At 41.9% G+C, this 23,415-nt stretch overlaps 1 protein-coding gene across 1 annotated transcript in view; it reads left to right on the top strand.

The window, feature by feature from the left end:
- The window catches only part of dhx58 (DEXH (Asp-Glu-X-His) box polypeptide 58), a 29,977-nt gene extending 18,625 nt beyond the window's left edge, over positions 1-11,352 (top strand). The window contains exons 9-13 of the mRNA XM_052038526.1: positions 2,359-2,508; positions 3,862-4,023; positions 6,158-6,348; positions 10,040-10,133; positions 10,800-11,352. Coding sequence (XP_051894486.1) covers positions 2,359-2,508; positions 3,862-4,023; positions 6,158-6,348; positions 10,040-10,133; positions 10,800-10,976 — 774 coding nt within the window. The 3' untranslated portion in view covers positions 10,977-11,352. The remainder of the gene's footprint in view (positions 1-2,358; positions 2,509-3,861; positions 4,024-6,157; positions 6,349-10,039; positions 10,134-10,799) is intronic.
- Positions 11,353-23,415: the final 12,063 nt, after the last annotated feature.

Below are 23,415 nucleotides of genomic sequence, written 5' to 3'. Positions count from 1 at the left end.
ATGGTAGGTAGCAAAGTAAGTTATGTAGAGAACAAGAGGACTCTGGAGAGGGTCATAGATGATAGGTTAAGTGAATTAGAGAAAGATCTGGTAAGTGGAGTATAATGTGGAAAACTGTGATATTGTCCATTTTGGCAGGAAAAATAAAAAAAGACAATTACTATCTAAATGATCTAAGAAATTGCAGATGCAGAGGGATCTGGGTGTCCTAATGCATGGTTTGCAAAAGGCTAGTTTGCAGATATGTCAAGAAGTTAAGAAAGCTAACAATGTTGTTTACTGCTAGGGAAATTGAATGCAAAAGTAGGGAGGTTCTGCTTCAGTTACATAGTGCATCGGTGAGACCACATCTGGAGTATCAGGTATAGTATTACTCTCATTATTTAAGGAAGGATCTTAATGCATTGGAAGCAGTTCAGAGAAAGTTTAATAGACTAATTTCTGGAATGGGCAGGTTGTCTCATGACAAAGGTTGGACAGGCTAAGCATGTATCTGCTGGAATTTAGAAGAGTCAGAGGAGACTTGATTGAAAATATATAAGGACCTGAGAAGTCTTGACATGGTAATGTGGAGAGATGATCTTTCTTGTGGGTAGATACTTGATAAGAAAGGGAGTCAACAGTCAGAATCAGATTCATTATCACTGACATATGATGTGAAATTTGTTGTTTTGTGGCAGCAGTACAGTACAAATACATAAAAATCTATAAATTACAAAACAAAATAGTGCAAAAAAAGCAATAATGAGGTAGTGTTCATGGATCGTTCAGAAATATGATGGTGGAGGGGAAGAAGCTGTTCCTGAGTTGTTGAGTGTGGGTCTTCAGGCTCCTGTACCTCCTCCCTGATGGTAGTAATGAGAAGAGGGCACGTCCCCGATGGTGAGGGTCCTTAGTGATGGATGCCGCCTTCTTGAGGCACCGTCTCTTGAAGATGTCTTCAATGGTGGGGAGGGTTATGTCCATATGACAAGTAGACAGGAAAAAATGGGGACTTGAGTCAGGAAAAGCTTGATTTATTAAATGGCGGAGCAGGCTCGAGGGTTGTTTGTCCAGCTGATGCTATTTATTCATATGTTCACATGTACATAAAAGTAAATATTTTAACTTCTTTCACACAAAGTCATCCAATCGTTTTGGTATCTTGATTGGAGCTGTCATGTTTGAAGTAATGTGTTGTTGTGTGGAACACTTTTGCACTGTTAAGCTACTTTACAAAAAACGCAAGAGATGGTATGGAAGTGAATCCTGAGATGGAATTGACAAAATTTTTAAAGCAGCTAAATCAATCATTATTTATAGTTCAATATCAAAAATATAGCAACTCTTAAAACAGAGAAGGGGAGTTCACTGATTACAGCTATATAACTGGAAGATGCAAAATCGAACCTGCAATGCCACTTTTGGCCTGAAGTTGTAATTACAACATTGAAAGTTTACATCGACAGTTTCCCATATACAAACTCAGAAAATGCTAGAAAAACTCACCAAGTCAGGCAGCATCTGTGGAAATAGAAACATCGGAACTGAGTTGCAGAGCCTAAATGTTGACTGTTTCTCTTTCTACAAACGCTGTCTGAATTGTTGAGTTTTTTTCAGCATTTTCTGTTTTTATTTCAGATTTCCAGTACCTGCAGTTCGTTTTTTGATTTTCAGTTTCCCTAATAAATGTGTTGAAGCAACTTAAAATTGAAAAGTGTAAGTTCCTCCAACACATTCATTTACAGGAAAGGATGACAGACAGCTACACATAGGACATTTTGTTTTATTCATGGGAAGTGTGTAGAGCCAACAGGCTTCACCAGCATTAGGAAATGTATTGATAAGATAAGATTTCTTTATTAGTCACATGTATATCAAAACACACAGTGAAATGCATCTTTGCATAGAGTGTTCTGGGGGCAGCCCACAAGTGTCGCCACACTTCCAGTGTCAACATAGCATGCCCACAACTTCCTAACCTGTACGTCTTTGGAATGTGAAAGGAAACCGGAGCACCTGGAGGAAACCCACGCAGACAACATGGGGAGAACGTACAAACTCCATACAGACAGTGGCCGGAATTGAACCCGGGTCACTGGCGCTGTAATAGCACTATGCTAACCGCTATGCTACTGTGCCACATTGTTTGATCTCGATTTCTAATATTCTGACATTTAGTCATGGAATCATACAGCATGGAAACAGGCCATTTGGCCCATCTCATCCACACCAACCAGTAGGCACCCTTCCATACTAATCCTATCACCTGTGACTTGGTTTTGACCTTGTTATAATAGCATATAGTAGGCCATAAGATCCCATTCGAGTTGACTAGTGTACAGAACATTCATTTTTTGTATGATTGTGATATTTCAGCAAGAGCAACAGGCAGTTATTCTGAAATTCCGACAAGGAGAAATCAACCTCCTCGTTGCTACCAGTGTTGCAGAAGAAGGCCTCGACATAAAAAGATGCAATGTTGTCATCCGCTATGGACTTATCACCAATGAGATTGCTATGGTTCAGGTAAATTGATTACCTCTATTCAGGATCCAACTTCTTGTGAACTAGGAGTCATGACCCCACAGTACACACTAAATTAAGGGTGAAGACTATCTATTCTATCAAAGGCAGAATTCCAAAGAACATATCTCAGGGCAATAAGGGGGAAAGCACTTCGGAGAATTCCTCTTTGATGCTGTTGGATAATGGAAACTGTTATGTTTGTTCTTCATCAAGAGACAAACTTGGTGTGGGTTTAACATCTGAACATTTGTTAAAACAACAACAACAACAGACTGCAACAGACAAGCTGGCTGGCTTTCTCGCTCTTTCACAGCCACTTCCTATTCCCCCATGCGACCCCTTGCATTGCCTACTGGGAACTATAGTTCTTTATTATATCTACATAACAACACATAATAACACAGAAACCAGTCCCAGAAATTAAAATAAAAACAGAAAATGCTGGAAATACTCAGCAGGTCAGGCCGCATCTGTGCGAAGAGAAACTGAGTTAACTTTTCGGGTCAAAGATGCTTCATCAGAACTTTCATTTAGAGTCCTAGAAGTTACGTGGACAAGGTGTTACCCATGATGTGACCTCTGCCCATGTAGGGAATAGATTGGGTTCATTCATCACAAGTGCAAACTCTATCCCAAGTGCTGGCTGAAAACCAATTGTGGATCACTAACTAATGAAGAAAAGGCTTAGGTCAAAATATATATTTACTGGAAGGAATATGTGTGGGGTCATGATTCAAGTTCTTAAAGTAATGTTGGGAAGTAATCAGCAACGTTAGCAGAGATGATGTAGAGGATTGAATGCATGCTGTAGAGATGGAGGGAGCATTAACATGTGGACTACACCGCCATCTAGTGTTGTGGATGTCAGTAAAGTTAAAACACTTTAAGGGAACGGGATTTCTGATTACGCCTGAAATGTTCAGATTTGACTTGGGGAATAAGAAAAAGTGGACTAGGTTGAAGAGTGGGATTGTCTTTGATGACCTATCTCTCCATCTTACAGCCCTTCCCCAAATTTTGTCTTCTTTTGCTTCTGGCCTTTTATGTATCTCATTGTGTTCATCAACCTTTCCCTTCCCAGCTCTTATGCCTGCCTTTCCTCTCTTCTTTATGGCCCTGCTTAACATTTAGTTCTTGGACCAAACTTACAATCACCTGTCCTATTATCTCCTTGTTAGGTTTGCATCCAGTTTGCCTGATCACGGTTCTTTTTAGAATCTAGGTGCAATGTTGTTGTTGTTTGCAAATAATACGTGGAGAGTTTATCTCTATCTTGTCAAACGGTAATCATCTTGAACAACTCACTGTGCCTTCCTACTGTATAATTGCCTGGCTCTTATCTCCTTCTCCAAGGCCAGAGGACGAGCCAGAGCGGAGAACAGTGTTTATTCAGTTGTTGCTAAACAAGGAGGGAGAGAGATGCAACGGGAATTTGTAAACGAATTCCGTGAGGGTCTTATGAAACGTGCAATAGAGAATGTGCAAAATATGCCTCAACGTGACTACCAAATAAAGGTAATTATTTGACATAAGCTTTGCGTTATTTTGGATATGCAACATAACTTCGGGAGAATTTTGACCCCTGTGTGTAAGTCTATTCTGCACACTACCACAAAATCCAGTCATAATTAGAGTCATATCTATTCTTCTCTCTCAATTTGCCATGACACAGATCAATCATAGATTCATAAATTCAAAGAGTCGTACAGCATGGAAACAGGCCCTTTGGCCCAACTGGCCCATACTGGCCAAGATTCCCATCTAAGCCAGTCCCATTTGCCCACGTTTGGTCCATATCCCTCTAAACCTTTCCTATCCACGTACCTGTCCAAGTACCTTTTAAATGTCGCTTATGTACCTGCATCAACCACTTCCTCTGGCAGCTCATTCCATATACTGACCACCGTCTGGGTGAAAAAGTTGCCCCTTAGGTTCCTATTAAACCTCTCTCCTTTCACCTTAAACCTATGCCCTCTAGTTCTTGATTCCCCAACCCTGGGAAAAAGACTGTGTATTCACCCTATCGATGCCCCTCATGATTTTATACACCTCTATAAGATCACCCCTCATTCTCCTACGCTCCAATGAATAAAGTCCCAGCCTACTTTTCCTCTCTCCATAACTCAGTCCCTCAAGTCCCAGTAACATCTTCGTAAATCTCAGGGTGACCAAAACAATTATGTGAGATCATGGTATATCAGAAGACTTCATAAAGGGGAGTGGGAGGCCCTGACCAGGGATTAAATGAATTTGGTGAGTGGTGGTCTGTAGTAAATGACTTTCCAAAGCCTTTAAAGACTGTAATGAAAACAAAAGGTGAGGTGGTTTTAAAAGCTAATTATTTTGAACAACTCAGATAGTTTGGGATTGGCAATGTGATTCTAATTACTTATACCATTGTACTGTATTGACGATTCTTTTGAACTGATCTGTGGAGCTGAGTAGCACCCACAACTCATTGTATACTTGCATGATGGACATCAAGTCATCATAAACTCTATTTGTGGTAGTTGGTCTGTAAATGAGGGTCAGCAGTGGGTGGGTATGTGGCGCAGCTGGGTGTCAGGAATGGGGAGCTGGTGCACAGCTGGAGTTGGGAACATGGGCCCCATGTGCGGCCTGAGCCAGGAATCAGGAATGTGGGAAGGTGTGCAGCCATAGCTGAGATCGGGAATATGGGCTGTCGTCACTGTTGGGAATGTGGGCCTGGTGTGTAGCCAGTGCCAGGGGCCGGGTACTTGGCCAGGTTTATGGAGTCAGGAACTGGAGACCAGCAGTTACATGGGAGGGTGGGTGAACAGAGTAAGAAGGAAAGGAGGCAGTGGGTGAGGATTCCTGTGCCTCAGCTCCTCTGTGCTTGTGTGTGTGTGTGTGTGTGTGTGTGTGCACGCGCATGCGCGCACACGCGCATGTGTGCGTGCGTGTATTTGAGAGTGCGTACCTGGCAGATGGTGCCTGTGTGTGTGTGTACACAACCATGCTCATGTGGGAGTATGCATGTGCGAGTACACATGTGCGTGCGTGCATGCGTGCGTGTGTGTGTGTGTGTGTGTGTGTACCTGTCAGCTGGTACCGACCTATGTGGGTACCCACCACTGTGAGCATCAGTACCTCTGCAGCTAAGCCTGGTCTCTAGTCCTCTTGTTCTGCCTTGCCTCTGGATCAAGACCTTGCTCTGTCAAATCCGTGTGGTAGCTGGTGTGCAATGGTAACTCATGCTAAAATAAACCAAGCACAGGCAACTTCCCTTCCACAGTATGAAGTTCAGGACCTGGAATGTCAGGGACTTTGTGCACAGTCCCAGTAGTAACTCACCTGAATGCTGCTCTGAACTCTTTCATCAATGACCTTAGATCCTACAAGAGTAGAAGCAAATCATCCTCGATCCCAAGGGATTACTTAAGCAGAAGAACAAGGTGACAGTGGTTAACCACCTGACATAGTTTCCTTGAGGTCACAGTGAACCCCACCAACATTAATGTAACAGCTGGCTTCAACACATATAAATGTACCACAGTTCTGCTTCACCCAGCTCTGTGTTGCCATGCTTGCTAAGGTCACATTCTTGCTGGTACTTTCAGACTCTGGTGAAAGGCTTGGTAAACTGTTTAAGGAGCCACTAAAACCCAAAGTGATTTCTCTGCTCTAGATTCGAGAGCTGCAAATGGAAGGAATAATCAGCCGGAAGGTGAAAGATCAGAAGCAAAATACCATGAAGATGGGAAATCTTCCTGAAGATGTGAGATTTTACTGCCGGAACTGCAATGAGGCAGTGTGCCATGCCAGCGACCTCCGAATCATTGAGGGCATGCATCATGTTAATGTGAATCCAAACTTCCAGTAAGTGCTCAGAATTACAGTCATGGCACAAGTGCACTTCAAGACCAGCTTCCCCTTCCCTGCTCCAATCCCCATAACCCTGCACGTTATTCTCCATCAAATGCCTCTCCAATTTCATTGTGGAGGCACTGAATTTGCTTCCACTACTCATAAAGGCAGTGAATTCCAGATCATATATACTCCGTGACTAAAATGGTTTGTCCACACATTGGCCTTGTATCTTTTTGCCAAATGAAGTAAGTTGGTGTCCCTGAGATATTGAACCATCCGCTCACTGGTACATCTTCTCATCATCTACCCTATCAAAAACCACTGTGATCTTGTACACCTTTGACAAGTTTTTTCTCAGCTTCATGTGCTCCAAAGAAAATAACCATGGTGCAGTTTTTGATTAGGAGTTGAATGTGGCTTTTCATTGCATGAAAGGTTATTATGGTAAAGAAAAGATCATGGTGTAGGAGGTAGCATATAGGCATGGATGGACGATTGGCTGGCTAACAGGAAACAGAGAGCAGGTATGAACAGACCTTTGTCCAGTTGGCAAGATGTAATGTGTGGTGTGTCCAAGGGATCGATGCTGGGGCCTAAACATTTTACGATTAATATATATGATGAAGTGAACCAAGGTACAGTGGCCAAATATACTGATGACATAAAGATAGGGAGGATAGTAAGTTGTGGAGAAGACAAAAGGAGGCTGTAATGAGATATAGATAGGCTAAATGAATGGGCAACGATCTGGTAAATGATGTGGGGAAAATGTGAAATTGTCCATTTTGACAGGAAAATTAAAGAAATGATGAGAGATTGCAGAGCTTGGGGATGCACAGGGTTCTGGGTGTTCTAATGCATGTGGGACAAAAGGCTAATATACAGGTACAGCAAGTAATTAGGAAAGTTAACAGAATATCATTGTTTATTGCTCGGTGAATGAAATATAAAAATAGGGAAGTTATACTTAAGTTATATAGGGCACTGGCAAGACCACAGCTAGAGTAATTTGTACAGTATTGGCTTCCTTATTTAAGGAAAATGTTATTGCATTCGAAGTAGTTCAGAGGAGGCTTACTGGATTAATATCTGCTTTGGGAAGGTTGTCCCATGAGGAAAGGTTGGACAATTCAGGCTTGCATTTGGATGAGTTTAGAAGAGTGAAAGGGAACTTGATTGAAATGCGTACACTTCTGAAAGGTCCTGACAGGGTGGATGTGGAGAGGATGTTTCCTCTATTGGGAGAGTCTAGAACTCAGGGACACTGTTTAAAAATAATTGAAGACAGAAAAGTAGTGAAATTATTTTCTCTCGGAGGGTCATGAGTCTTTAGAACTCTCTTCCTGCAAGGACGATGGAAGGTTAGTACTTGAATATTTTTAAGACGGAGTACGGAGATACTTAATAAGTAAGGGGGTGAAAGGTTATGGGGGGTAGAAATGAATGCAGAGTTAAAGTTGCAGTCAGATTAGCCTTAACCTTTGGTGTGATGATCTAATCGTAACTCAATGTGCATTTGCATTGACTGGAGGCCATGCTGCATTAGGTGGCATTAACAACATAGAAACAGTTCATTTGACTTAACACATATGTGCCAGTATTTATGTTCCACAACCTGATTCCTACTCTTCTTCTAACTCCGTCAACATCCTTCTCTTTTCTGCCTCTTATGCTTATCCAACTTTTTTCACAAATGTCAGCTACTTTGTGGTTTTGTACTATACTGTCTCCAGCAGCTGCTCTTATTCTAGATGATCAGACTCAGGCTTATTATCACTGATGTACATTGTGAAATTTGTTGTTTTGCGGCAGCTGTACAGTGCAAGACATAAAAATTACTACCAGTTACAAAATAAATATAAATAGTGCAAATAAGGAATAATGAAGTAATGTTCATGGGTTCATGGACTGTTCAGGAATCTGATGGCAGAGGGGAAGAAGTTGTTCCTAAGTCATTGAGTGTGGGTCTTCAGGCTCCTGTACCTCCTCCCCGATGGTAGTAATGAGAAGAGGGCGTGTCCCAGATGGTGAGGGTCCTTGGTGATGGATGCCGCCTTCTTGAGGTTCCTCTTGTGAGTACTCGTTTTGCTTCTGAGCTACTTACAGGCATGCAATGTGGCTCTCCTCATCTCGACATTGACCCGGATGCTTGGTGCTTATGATCACTGTAACAGCATGAGATGGTTCTACACCTTTAACACATGGTAGTTAGTTCCAAATCTTAACCAGTTTCTCTTGAATTATTCTATTTAACAGTATGTTTACCTTCTTGACCTTAGTTCTGGTCTCTCCCCTCAACTGAAAACACCATCTTCACTTCCAGCTGGTTATAGCCTTTATAATCTAAAGGGCTTCCACCAAGTACACCCCAGTCTTTAGTTTTCTAGAGAAAAGAACCCTAGATAGCCCAAACTATCCCATTGGTATAATCTCTCAATTCTGATATCATGCAAGTGTTTTTGTGTATGGTCTTCACTTCAAAATATGGAAAATAGAATGGTTGGCAGTACTGCTTGTGTGGCCTAGCCAAGGTTCTGGATAAGTTTACTATGTGACAATAATAAACCAATTTACCAATAATCAGAAACACTATGATGCTGGAGGAACTCAGCAGGCCAAACCCACTTCTACAAACCCACTGACGCCCACAGCTACCTCGATACAGCTCCTCCCACCCTGTCTCTTGCAAGGACGCTATCCCTTCTTCTCAAATAAATTTCGCCACAGATTTTCACCCTGCTCTCCAATTCACTTGGACTATCTCTGACACCTCCCTCTCCCTCGTCGATCTTTCCCTCTCCATCTGAGGAGATTTCTTATCCACTGACATCTTCTACAAACCCACTGATGCCCACAGCTACCTCGATTACAGCTCCTCCCACCCTGTCTCTTGCAAGGATGTTATCCCTTTTTCTCAGTTTCTCCACCTGGCCTGCCAAGTTCCTCCAGCATCAGAGTGTTTTTCATCTAGATTCCAGCATCTGCAGTCCTTTGTTTCTCCAATTTACCAATAGTACCCACTAATCACCAAACTGGTGTCATCCATAAATTTTGAAACTGAAGTTCCAGTTTCAGATCCAAATTATAAACACTGGTGTGGGCAATGATCCCAATGGAACAATACTTGCCATCTTTTCACCAGTGTGAATAATTAATTTTAACTTGTGCTAAACCCTGTCCTCAAGGAGACCAAGATTTTTGGATTAAAAATGGGGAATGCTGGCAATACTCAGCAGGTCAGTCAGCATCTGAGGAGGGAGAGAGGGAGGGAGTTAATGCAGTTCTGATGAAATGTAATTAACTCTGCATCTTTCTCCATAGATGCTGCCAGGCCTATGATTAAGAGACTGCAGACGCTGGAATCTGGACCAACAAACAATCTGCTGGAGGAACCCAGCAGGTCAAGCAGCATCTGTGAGGGAGAAGGAATTGTCAACGTTTCAGGTGACGCCTGTCAGGATTTCGGCCCAAAATGTCAATGCTCCCTTTCGTCCCACAGATGCTGCTCAAAGCTGAGTTCCTCCAGCAGATTGTTTGTTGCTATGATTAATTCCAGCGTTTTTGTATTTTTATTTCAGATTTCTGGTATCTGTAGCTTTTGCTTTTGGGCTTCAAGATTTTGGAAAGGGTTTAAAAAAAGAAGGCTGAGAAATAGAACATTAACATGAGGTCACTTTTGGCTCCTATTTTGTTTTTCCAGGATTTACTACAAAGTTTTTGGGAAGGTCAACATTCCGAGGAAATTTGAAGACTGGGAACCAGGTGGCATAGTCGCCTGTCGCAAATGTGGTCAGGTATGTTCGATACAGCGAGCCCCACAAAGACCAGTTCGATCTAGCGAGCCCCACAGAGACCAGTTCCAACATGGGAAAGGAAGCAGACAAATGCTTTGGCAAAGCTCATCTTGGGTCTCATAAATATCCAAAAATGTGTATGCAAATGGAATGCGTGAGACATTGCAATCTGTAAGTGAAGATCCTGGGTAAATTTATCAGAAGTATTTACTTTGCAGACACTAAATAGGAACCACAATATATTGTGTTCTATTATAGTTACGTGACAAACTAACCTAGACTACCTGGGATTAAATATGGAGTCTTGTTATTCTGTGTGGATTAGTATGATTGAGTGTTGTGACTCACCTACCACCGCATTCATATGGCTTTAGGCTTCCTTAAATCCCACTTTGTATGTTGATGATATGCCCATCAGAAACAATCTCCCACTGACAGGTTAACCTGATGGCATTGCCTAATCCCTGGTTTGACTCACAACTGTGCACCTGGTTCCACCTCCAAATCAAATAGGATGTAGACTCTGCATTAACAATGTGAACTACCTTCTTCCTTGAAATCCAGGTTTGATTACAAATGGTTGGTGCTAACTGTGGATAGTGTCATCTCCAGAAATCAGTTTTGAAACGATGTTTAATTATCCCTCTAATGCACTTCTCCACACAGAACTGGGGAATACAGATGATCTACAAGAGTGTGCCCATTCCCAGTTTATGCATCAAGAATTTTGTGGTTGAGTTGCCAAACGAAAGAAGACCCTTCAAGCAATGGAAAAGTGTTCCCTGCCAGATACAGGACTTCAACTACATTGAATTTTGTAAAGACAACATTCTAGATCTCTGAATGAACCTAATAAACTTAAAGGATGAAATTTAGTTATCATGCTGTCATCCAATTAGTTTTTACTTCAGGCATCATAGAAATGAATTTACATCCTCCAGTTTGCAATCATGAGAAAAATCCAACAAACTAAAATGTGTAATGATTTTAGATATATTGATTCCAGAGGTTTTTACTTCTGAATACTACTTATGGTAGTGAGACTTGCACTTAGACTAAAGCTACTACTGTAATGGGTGCTTTGTAGCAATATCTTTATCTGTAATTAAGTTTTTGTTCTTATTCAAAGCAAAGTTAAAAGCTGAAAACTGCTCCTCTTCTCAGGATGTGGGCATGCCAACTGAATGACCTTTGATGCATTCTTGTAAAAAGCACTGTTGTTAGCAACCATCTTAAATAAAGGAGGTTTTGCTGAAATCTGCATTGTTATTTGCCTGAGTAAGTAGCAACATCAAAGAGTCTACAGATGTTACAGCCATGGCAATTTTCTTTACCTCATGTCCATCTTGCTTCACCTGATAACATTCCCACCCCTTGCAGTAGCATTCCGAATCTTTTGAGAGTCTGGAGGTGACCAACTGCCAGGCTACAGCTTATGCTATTCCCTGAAAGGTTGCTTGGTGATTTATTGGGGATGATGAGGGTGACATAACTGATAACTGTCCACCAGTCCATGAGGAAATATTTGTCCTCTAGTTTTTGTCTGGCAGCTATCTGCCAACCTGTTCAACAAAAATGAACTAACAGAAACATATAGCGTATAAAGGAGGTTACCTGGTCCATTGGGTACAACTCTCATAGAGGAGCCACGGGCTCAAATCTCTCTGTCTTGTTGTTTGCCCTAAATGCAAAATAGCCCTTTTGAAATATTTATGCACTTGTAGAACACTGCATGTCCTCACAATGCTCAGAATAATAAAAACTCTTTTGAACTTATCGAAAGCTCACAAGCCTGAAGAGAATGCAAGCATTAAATCCATAACTAAAGCTTTTCAAAATCACCTGTGTATTGTTTAGAAGTGATTATTTCAGGTTGTGGGTACACCCCCACCCTCTGTTTAATGGAATCAACTGTATAAGCAGCCCCACATCGTAGATCATTAGCGCAGACAGCTGGAGTTCACTCACAGCTTGCTTCTCAGTGTAGCTGGTTACACCGAGAGTTATATTTTCAAATTGCTTGGGTGAGCAATAATTATATTACACTTCCATTGGTTCATTCTCATTTGAATTTGATGTTGATTACTTCCCAAGTTCTTGGGTAAGGTCCATCACCAGCATTTGCATCCCCAGTAATATTGTTTCTCACACAAAATGAAGCATGATGGAGAGTAGTGAAAGTCAAAATATGGTCGTGCCTATTTACCTAAGATTGAACACATCCTATTGAGCTGTTTACAGTGCATTTTATAATACATTTTATCATACATTACAATACATTTTATAATATGCATTTTATTTTCTAACACTGTAGTTATTTTTATTTTTTGCAGTATTCTCTTTTAGTGAAATATATTTAATCTATTTATCAAGGAGGTCGAAGACAACTGGAGACCAGGTTCTGCTGCAGACTTAGCATATTTATGTGCAGGAACACATGCCTGTCCATCCCTTACACACTTGCATGTATGCGCACGTGCGCGCGCGCGCACACACACACACACACACACACACACACGAATGCATTATTCTGGCATCATGCACATATGCACCTTCACTGACACTGCAGCCACTCTGATACACACACACACACACACACACACACACACACACACACACACACACACACATGCACTCACTCAGGCATCATATGTAGACATGCACTCTGGCATCACCTGCAAACATACTCTGATATCACATACATGCACTCTGGCATCACCTGCAAACATACTCTGATATCACATACATGCACTCTGGCATCACCTGCACATGCATTCTGACACCATTACATGCACACAATTCAACAGCGCACACATGAATACATCACCACTCTCATGCACATGGATATATAATGTACATTACTTATGGCTATATAATATATACTGTATATTAATATCTACATAATACCATCATGTACATAGTTATTGACTTCAAAAGCAAATCCTACTCAAACCCCTCTATAAATTACAGCGTCACTGCAAGGGACTTGTGAGGTGACAGAAAGGAGTTTTCATGCAAGAGGAAACTGAACACACCCGAGGGGAACCTGCAGCCATTCCTTTCCCCTTCATCCATTCACTGTCCACAGTCAAACTGATGGCTTTCAGATTGTCCTTGGGGTCCCAAGGCTCAAAATGGTCATGGCCAGGATTAAGAAATAAAGGAGATAAAATGAAGTAAAAAGATAAATCAAGAAATAGTGACCAATTTTCAGAAGCTGCTAAACAGCTTCAGCGCTGTAGTGGTCCCTTGTTTTCTCCTGAACTGTGAAAATCACTGACCTCGGTCTGCAGAGTGCCAGAGGTAGGGTGGGAGCAGAGTGCAAATATCATGACATAGTGGAAAAGGGAGGGTTTCAGAGACTATTGAGGGCAATGAGAAGAGAACACATTTATGCTTCTTATTCACTGCAGTTATGTGGCAGATACAGTTTGCTGCTATTAGACTTGTGTATATTTTTTCCCAAATAGAACTGAACATATTACTCCAAGGGTTTGTTCAGTTAATATTTTAAATTAGATCCTTGGATTCAAACATGTGTACGGGACTTGTGACACATCTGCAAGATGTTTCTTCTGAAATCCTGAGATTTAATTAATTTGGTTCACACTCAGAAAGATGAAAGCACCTATAATTTAGGGGGACATTTTATATTCCTTTAAAGTGCTTTATAGCTGATTAACTACTGTTTTATGTAGTGTAATGAACATCATAATGTGGGAAATGCAACATCAAATTTGAATACAGCGAGATCTCATAGCAGCAAAGAGATAATGACAATACAGTAGTATTGTCATGTTGGTGAAGAATAAATATTGACCAAGATACTGGAAATAACTTGTTTGAAGTAATGCCATATTGTCACTTATATTCACCTGAAGGGTCTTTGGTTTCATTGCTTGTCCAAAAGGCACCATCCCTGACAGTTCGCTAGTAATTCTCTGTATTGTCAGTCTGGAAGCTAGTTCACAAATCCCCGCAGCAAGACTCGAAACGGGAGGAATCTGACTCAGAGGTGAGAGTACCAACCATGCACTGACAAATGATGGAGATCAATCAATGAGACCCAGGTAAAGAGATGGAGATAAGATTCTTGGACTCATTTGACAATTGCGGGATATATAGGTGGAAGCATCGGGTTTTCTGGGTTGGTGAACAAAGATGGGCCAAATGATCATCACCATCTACAAAGGCAGAGACACAAGAGATTCTGCAGATGCTGGAATCTGGAGCAACACACACAAAATACTGGAGGAACTCAGCAGGTCAGGCAGCATCTGTGGAGGGAAATAAGCAGTTGATGTTTCGGGTCGAGACCCTTCATCAGGACTGGAAAGGGAGAGGGCAGAAGCCAGAATAGAAAGGGAGGGGGAGGAGCACAAGCTGGCTGGTGATAGATGAGTCCAGGTGAGAGGGGGAAGGTAGGTGGTGGGGGAGAGGGCATGAAAGGGAGTGATGTAGAACTCGTCCCTCCTCACCGATGACCCTCTTACACCTGCCCCTACACTCCTCCCTCGCCACCATTCAGGGCCTGAGGACAGTCCTTCCAGGTGAGGCAGCACTTCACCTGTGAACCCGAGGGTGTCACTTATTGCATCCGGTGCTCCCAGTGCAGCCTCGTCTACATCAGTGAGACCCGACGCAGATCGGGTGACCGCTTCATCGAGCACCTTCGCTCCATCCGCCGCAACAGCCATGATCTCCCCGTGGCCACTCATTTCAATTCCACTTCCCATGCTGATATGTCTATCCACAGCCTCCTCTACTGCCACGCTGAGGCCAGGTGCAGGTTGGAGGAGCAACACTTCATATTCCGTCCTGGTAGTCTCCAACCTGACGGCACGAACATCGATTTCTCTAACTTCCTTTCTCCCTCATCTTGTTTTCCCTCATTCCTGTGGCCCCCCTCACCCCTTCTCTTTCCCCTCCCCTGCCCTCATGACCTGCCAAGTCACCTCCTCTGCTTCCCTCCTCCTTCCCTTTATTCCATGGTCCGGTAGGAATCTACGGATTCCTTCTTCTTCAGCCCTTTGCCTCTTCCACTTTATCACTTCTCAGCTTCTTACATCATTCCTTTTCATCCCCCCTCCCAACTCACCCACCTTCCACCTCTCACCTGGACTCACCTATCACCTGCCAGCTTCTTCTCCTCCCCCCTCCCCCACCTTTCTATTCTGGCTTCTGCCCTCTTCCTTTCAAGTCCTGATGAAGGGTCTAGACCCGAAGCGTCAACTGTTTATTTCCCTCCATAGATGCTGCCTGACCTGCTGTGTTCCTCCAGTATTTTGTGTGTATATCACCATCTACACTGGTCTTGTGATTAGGTGAACCCTTTGACAGGTGTAATCTTATAAAATACTTCATTGCATCAGGTTGAGCAGTGTTGGTAAGCTGTGGATCAAAAACAGTAAGGGTTTTGGCAGATGATGAGGTGAAGGAAGCAGGATTTGAGGGGGCTTTTGGAAGGGGCTGGTGGTGGGGTGAAAAAGGTGAGAATGCTGGGGCTCAGAATGAGTGTTGGAGGGTCTCAGTGCGAGGTTGTGGAGATTGGAGATTCCCTGTGTGATCTGTGAGGGCTGGAGGCTCCACTACTGCTGACTGTCCAGGGACGATGAAGGACACACAGTATCCCAGCAAGTGTGCGTGAAGATTGGAGTGATGGTGGGACCCAAACACAGTGGCACACTGGTACAGTAGATCGTACTCTTCCCTCATATCTCCAGTGACCCGTGTTCACTCATGACCAAGGAGGCTCTGTGTGGAGTCTGCACGTTACCTCCATGGCTGCTCCAGTTTCTTCCCACACCTCAAAGAAGGAGGTTAATTGGCTATTGTAAATGATCTCTTAGTGTAGGTTAATGGCAAAAGGAATTGAAGGTGACTTGATGGGTATATGTAAGAGAGAATAAATTACAGGGGTACCGAGAACTAAGGTGAGGGGAAATCAGAACATTGGCATTGCTCCACTGAGAGCTGTCATGGATCTGATTGGCCTAGTAATGTCTTTCAATTTATTTGTCAGTGTCCTGAATGACTGACTATCTGCACAGTTTCAATATTGGTGATTTTTTAAAAAATAAAAACAAAAAAATGTTGGAAATACTCAGAGAGAAACTGAGTTAGGATTTCTGTTTGATTACCTTTTAATCTGTTGAAAGGTCATCAACTTGAAATCTTAACTCTGTTTCTCTCTCCACAGATACTGCCTGACTTGCTGAGTATCTCCAGCACTTTTTGTTTTTATTTCAGATTTTCAGCAGTTCTTTAGTTTTTGATTATGGGTTTTTACTTTACCACAATAATAAAAAAGATCATCAATTATTCATAACTAGGAAGTTACCCTGTAATGGGTAGTTCTGTCTGCCTCAGTGATAACCCCCGTGGTGTCCTGGGCCATGTTGAGATGCTTTGGGATACTGACCAGTAGGGGGAGTGAGACAGCAGAAAAAGCAACAAACTTCGGATGTGGTCTGAATCCAAATGGATAAGATTTGCTCTGCTCATGGAGCCTTTGTGATAATAAGTTCCTTTTCGAAATTTTGACTGGTGGTTGTCTGCAGGTATTGTAAGTAAGAAAAGTGACCACAGATAGTTTTGTTGCCTCAGTGCTTTTCTTTAGTGTCACTGTATAAATTCCACCAATCATCAGCCAGAATGATCACTTACTCCAATTTAAATGCTTTACCTCACTATAAAACCATGAAGAGTTAAATGGTTTGTGATCTATCTCATCCTACTTCATTCTAACTTTCATTCTTAATATTCCACCAATGTTGGTCTCTTCAACCGTCTCTGGGAGGTCCCACCCAGAAACACGGCATCATCATAGTTTTTCCTTTAACTTCCTGTGCCACTTGTAATGCTGATCTGACCTTTGTATCTCAGTTCCTTTGGGAAAAAATTAAATGAAGTCCTCAAACAGTTATAAAGACCGAAAAACTGTGAAACTCTCAGCAGTACAGCCAGCATCTGTGGAAAGAGAAAGAGAGTTAATGTGGAATTCAAATTGGCTTTTTATTGTGACATGTACTGAGGTACAGTGAATAACTTGTCTTGCATACTGTTCATACAGATCAATTCATTACACAGTGCACTAAGGTAGTACAAGGTAAAACAATACAGAATGTAGAATAAAGTTTAACAGCTACAGAGAAAGTGCAATGCAGGTAGACAATAAGGTGCAAGGTCATAACAAGGTAGATTGTGAGGTCAAGAGTCCATCATATCATAAGATAAGATAAGATATCTTTATTAGTCACATGTACATCGAAACACACAGTGAAATGCATCTTTTGCATAGTGTTCTGGGGGCAGCCCGCAAGTGTCGCCACACTTTCGGCGCCAAGGGAACCATTGAATAGTCTTATAACAGCAGGATAGAAGCTGTCCTTGAGCCTGGTGTAAATCAAGTCAATGTAAATCAAAAATCAGAGTTACTGTTTCGGTTTGAAGACCCTTTGTCAGTGTTATTCTGTTGTCAAATGAAAGTGGTATTCCGACCAAAAAACAAGGTTCCTTGACTTCTTTTAGGGTGCCTTTATGCCAGAACTATTGACCAATGACTAGTCTCTGCCTGTTGCAGTGTACAGTTGCACATTATGGTTGGCAGTAGTATTCTGTACACATGATTCCAAGTTTAGAAGAATGAGAGAACATCTCATTAATACACTTAGAGGGCTTGAAAGAAGGCAGGGAGGAAGTTTTCCATGGCGAGGAGGCTAGGAGCTGGGGTCACAGTCTCAGAACACATTTGAACACACAAACTTGTGAATTAGGAGTAAAGGTGGGAGATATGCGGGGCAATTTTTTACACAGAGAGAGGTGGTGGGTGCCTGGAACATGCTGCCAGGGCTGGTAGTGGAAGTAGATACAATAGTGGCGTTCAAGAGGCTTTTTGATAGGCACATGAACATACGGGGAACGGAGGGGTTTCCTGCAAATTTCTACAGATGTATGGTGGAGAGCATTCTGACTGGTTCCATCACTGCCTGGTATGGACGTTCCAATGTGCAACATCGCAAAAGGCTGCAGAGGGCTGTAGGCTCAGCCAGCTTCATCACGGGCACAACCCTCCCCACCATCGAGGACATCTTCAAGAGGCGGTGCCTCAAGAGGGTGGCATCCATCACTAAGGAACCTCACCCTCTGGGACATGCCCTCTTCTCGAGTGTGGAGCCTGAAGACCCACACTCAATGATTCAGGAACAGCTTCTTCCCCTCCGCCATCAGATTTCTGAAGGATCCATGAACCAATGAACACCACCTCGTTATTCCTTTTTTTTGCACTATCTATTTATTTGCTTATTTTGTAATTTACAGTAACTTCATGTCTTTGCACTGTACTTCTACTGCAGAACAACAAACTTCATGACATATAAGTCATATAAGTGATAATAAACCTGATTCTGATTCTGATTCTGATATGGACCATGTGCAGGCAGAAGGGATTAGTTTAATTTGGCATTGTGGGCTGAAGGGCCTCTTCCTGTGCTGTGCCGTTCTATGTTCTGAATGCTTTAATATATTTTTAGCCTGACCAACCAACACCTGCTGTGACAGGTGAACACTGCCCTACAGTTTTTGTTTAATGCTATTTGAGTAGTCATAATACAGCTCTCACTGTTACATCCTAAATTTACAGTGTCCTGTGTCGACACTTTCCTTGTCTGACATTTCAAACAAAGGTAGGATCTATTCACAGTTCAATTCAATTGTTATGCAATTATTCAGTAGAATCAGAGAATCGTAGAGTTGTACAGCATAGAAACAGGCCCTTCGGTCCATCATTCCATGCCGACCATCATGCCTATCTATACTAATCCCACTTGCCTGCATTAGTTCCATATCTCTCTATGCCTTGTTCATTCAAGTACCTGTCAAGATGTCACTTAAATGTTGTTACTGTTCCTGTCACCATCACCTTCTCTGGCACCTCATTCCAGGTACCAACTCCTATATGTGTGAATAATTTACCCCTCTGATCCCCTTTAAACCTCCTTTAAAAAATACTAAATCCAATTAGTCAAAATCCATGCCTGAGGCTTGACAACAAGCATGTTGAAAGACTAAGAAAGAAATCACCAGACAGTTGGACCTGGGTTGCTAAGTTGAGGAAGGAATTACTGGCCGTTTATCTCAGTGTCTGATAGTTTTGAGGGCTGGAAGGGGAGTTTTGTGTTCATTGGAATAAGAGATGGTGCTGTTGGAGTTCCTAGTGGTGGGTACCTGCTAGAAGAATGACCTGTTGACGCTGGGCAGTTCAGGATTAATGGGCCAGACTATTTATTCTCTTCTTCAGGCCTTGCTGTCACCTGTTGGTGAAGGACCTGGACCAGTAATACAGGATACCATCTGCTGAAAACAAGCTGAGAGAAGATGGCGACGGTGTATGGCAAGCCTAGATTTTAACAGATTGTTGGAGGTGAGGATGCTGATGATTAGAGTCTGAACACCTTGGAAGTAATTAATTGCAGAAGAAAGCCTAATTAGTGTTGATTTCAACTCTGGGTGACCTTTGACTTGGATACTTGGTTCACTGGTATATAGTAATAACCTATGACCTTTGACTTGGGTTTTTGGTTCACTAATGTATCATATTACACCCTGAACTTTGACCTGGATTCTTGGTTTACTTGATTCTTGGTTTATTAGCCTCTAACCTTTGGCTTGATTTTTTGGTTCACTGGCTTATAATATTGGCCTCTGACCTTTGACTTGGATTCTCATTTATGACTGGTAAACACTAGGGATATAAAATGGAGGCCCAGTGTACATCTGGGGAGGTGCCAATCTTGATTCCAACTTTGTAAAGTAAGCTGTTTGAGATTATTTTTGTGCTTCTTATTATTCATTGATACAAATACTATCACTCCCATTTTTTAATGGTTTGTGAGCAGAATACTTGATTAATTATGGAAATCAGACACAATATGGCAGTTGAATTACGTCTTTGGGTTCTGAAGGAGAATTCAGGTTGCAGTTATTTCTTGGCATCTTATCTCGGATCAATCTAAATGGGCTAATACATCTGACCCTGACAATTGGAGGTCCATTAGTCTCTTATCAATGGCATGTAAACGAAAGGAAACTGTTCCAAATGGCAGCTTGGAGGACTAGGGTGGGAATAACATGAGATGGCCAATACAGATTTAGAAGGTAAATCACCTAGGTAATTTCGTTAATGTAATTACAAATAAAACTGATAGTGGACTGTCCAAGATTTAGTTAATGTGAATATTGATGAAATGTTTGATCAGTTCCACATGAAAGAATGAAGCCTAATAGGTAAAATTGCAATAGTCTGGCATGCTTAGGACTTTGGTGGTGCTGGATTGGCAGACTTTCTGAACTATTATTATATATTATTCTAACACACTTTAAATTTCCTTTTCTTTTCAGAGGTTACACAGTATTATAACAAATTATCCAGTGAATCTAGTGAGTTTCAGGGCAGTGTGGGAACCGGGACCCTGGTGAGTTTCAGGGCAGTGTGGGAGGCATCACCCGTGAGCCAGATGCAGCATCATTGGGATTTGTGAGTAGCTGGAGAGCAGATTATTGAAGTTTTACTGGCAATGGAAGGTACAAAATGGAACTGGATTAAAACAAATGCATTAAAACAAAAAGAAAACTTGGCTGAGGAGGGATGTCAGTATGTGGTGAGATTTCAATGGAGACCTGCAGGGGTCAGTACATGAATGTCTGATCCTGCTAATTTGCATGGAAACACTGTTTATCAATATAAAAATCTGCCAATAACAGAAACAGAGAGAGCAGTCAAGCCATAAATTGCAGCAAAAGATTTCCTGAGGAATTCAACTTTGTTGCACATAGTGGCAGAAGAATTGTTCAAATGAAGTTAATTACAACTGTAAAACATTGCTCCAGATATATGAAGAATGATTCAAGGAAGACAAATAAAGGAATGACGACTGATGTAAAAATTATGTAGAAATTCTGTTGAGGATTGCAATGTTTTTGTTTGCTGTTCAATAGACATGCTAGATCAAATATGTGGTTGATTACTCAGTGCTCCCATAGCATACTTCCAGAAGTTTGTTCTGGATCCCCCAGGCACAAGACATTCACCTGAATGGAAGCCTTTGGGTATGCATAATGATAAAAGTCTGGTTTTAATGTCATTTGAGCAAACATATTCTGCACAATTATGTTCACGCCTTGCACACTGAATCGGGCCTTGACTGGGGTTTACTGTCCACTTCTCTCCAATGGGGCCCTGCTGGATGGTTCGGCTTCTACCAGCTGTGTTCTTCTTTGGATGTTTTTTTTAATCATTCCCTTCCATTTTCACACTGGCAGTGTCCTCTACCACCTCCTTCCAGCCCCAACACCCCACACCTCCTCCGATTGTCTTCCTAATTGATTCTCTGCTAATCCCCCCTCTTACTGATTTTTGTCCACCAAGCCGCCATCTACCTTCTGCTTGCCAAATACCTCCATGAGTTCCAATCTCTACAATGCTGGGAGTTTGCTGATGGAAGGCCATTGAGTGAGGTATTGATTGTAGGACGTGATGCTTTGGGCCCTGTGCAGAGGGGAATATTGACGTCAGGGGAACCTTGCAAAGTTTGACCTATTTGTTGCCGATTTAACACGCCTTTCTTGGTGGCTTAAGATTTCTAGCTTTATTTGATTAAGCATTTAACTACCCAAATGCTAAAACATATAGTAAAACTGGACTGGAGATAATGCTGAGGGTTTTGCATTGCTCAGTTCAAATGGTTTGTAACATTTAAACTCTTTTAAATGTCTATACTGCCCAGTTTAATTCTACAAATCTGAAAGAGGTACAAGAACGATGTGATTTGGAGTGAATGTGCATTGTTAATTGAAAGCGGCATATCAGGTTGAGAAAGTGGTTATAAAAGCATAAAGAAGCCTGAGCTTTATAAATGGAGACACAGTTTAAGACCAAAGAAGTCATAATGAATATTCATGAAACACTGGTTTGGCTATAACTGGAGTATTTTGTACAGTTCTGGGCATCACACATTAAGAAATATGTGAAGACTTTAGACAGGGTGCAGAAGAGGTTTTTAGAATGATTTGATTCCAGGGATGAGAAGTTGGAGCTCTCCTTGGAACAGAAGAGGTTAGGAGGGAATCTGATCGAGATACTTAAAATCATGATGGGCCTAGACCGTGTAGTGAGAGAGAAACTGTTTGCATTGGCAGGAAGGTTAAAAACAGAGGGCACAGAATGAAGGTGATTGACAGAAGAACTACTAAACTTCCTCATGCTACAAGTGGTTTGAATACATTTCCAAGGATAGTGGTGGAGGTAGATTTAACCTTGGCTATGTACTTGAAGGGAAAGAGCTTGCAGGCCTGTGGAGAGGGGTTGAAGGATTGTTATCTCACTGGATCACCTTTATGGATTCAATGGGCCAGACGATCTCCTTCCATAGAGAAAATGTTGGTTTAAAATAGGGAAAGAGGCAGCCCTGGGATTAAGAATCCACTCTGGAATTCCCCTTTGGGGAAGGTGATGGAAATGACCTCAGCTTTGAAATGGTATTTGAGAACGGGGGAATTAAAATAAGATCTCTGTTGAATTTCCTGGTTGAAAATAGTTTTATTTTTGCCAAACCAGAAAGTCTTGAGGATCAAAATCTGATGTTTTCCCTTCCTAAATCTATGTATGTCATAGTAAGATTTTTGACAGTGTGGGAGGAGTTGAATGGATCTAATAAACTGGGTGCATACGACAGCTTTGGATAATATGCAAAATGTATACATCTCCCAAAAGTCTGGGATGCCACAGCCTCTGATAAAATGCACATAACTTCCATCTTTCTCATTAATAGACACTCTGCTGGGACACAGCTTGTCATCACAGCCAGCATTATAAAGAGGATATACTCTCTAATATTTACTCTTTTCTCCACCCACCCCTCCAGTCCAACTAAAGTCATTCAGATCATAACAATTCTCCTCTCTTTTGAGGGAGTCATGTCTCCGAATCATTTGGAGGAGGATGTTTGAGGCTAGAGGCTTTGCCTAGTAGGTTCTTTTTGACCCATTCAGGTACTTTGCCCCTTGCCCCAGAAGAAGTGAGTGTTGGTCAAGAGTTGACCAATTCCATCTCAAAGGCCTTGGCTACAAATAATCTTGTGAATAAGTGTTGCAACAACATGTAACCAATTTGAATGGGCAGTGGCAAGCATTTGGTGACCCCTTGTTGACTTGGCACAAGAAGCACAATGTGTGTGAAGGAAAGTGTGTGGTTCCTGAGATAAAACTGGAGAAGCATCTTGATTAG

Source organism: Pristis pectinata, chromosome 25, assembly GCF_009764475.1.
Source record: "Pristis pectinata isolate sPriPec2 chromosome 25, sPriPec2.1.pri, whole genome shotgun sequence".
NCBI classification, from domain to species: domain Eukaryota; kingdom Metazoa; phylum Chordata; class Chondrichthyes; order Rhinopristiformes; family Pristidae; genus Pristis; species Pristis pectinata.
Note: the sequence above shows the minus strand (reverse complement) of the source record. Positions and strands in the feature narration are given on the sequence as shown.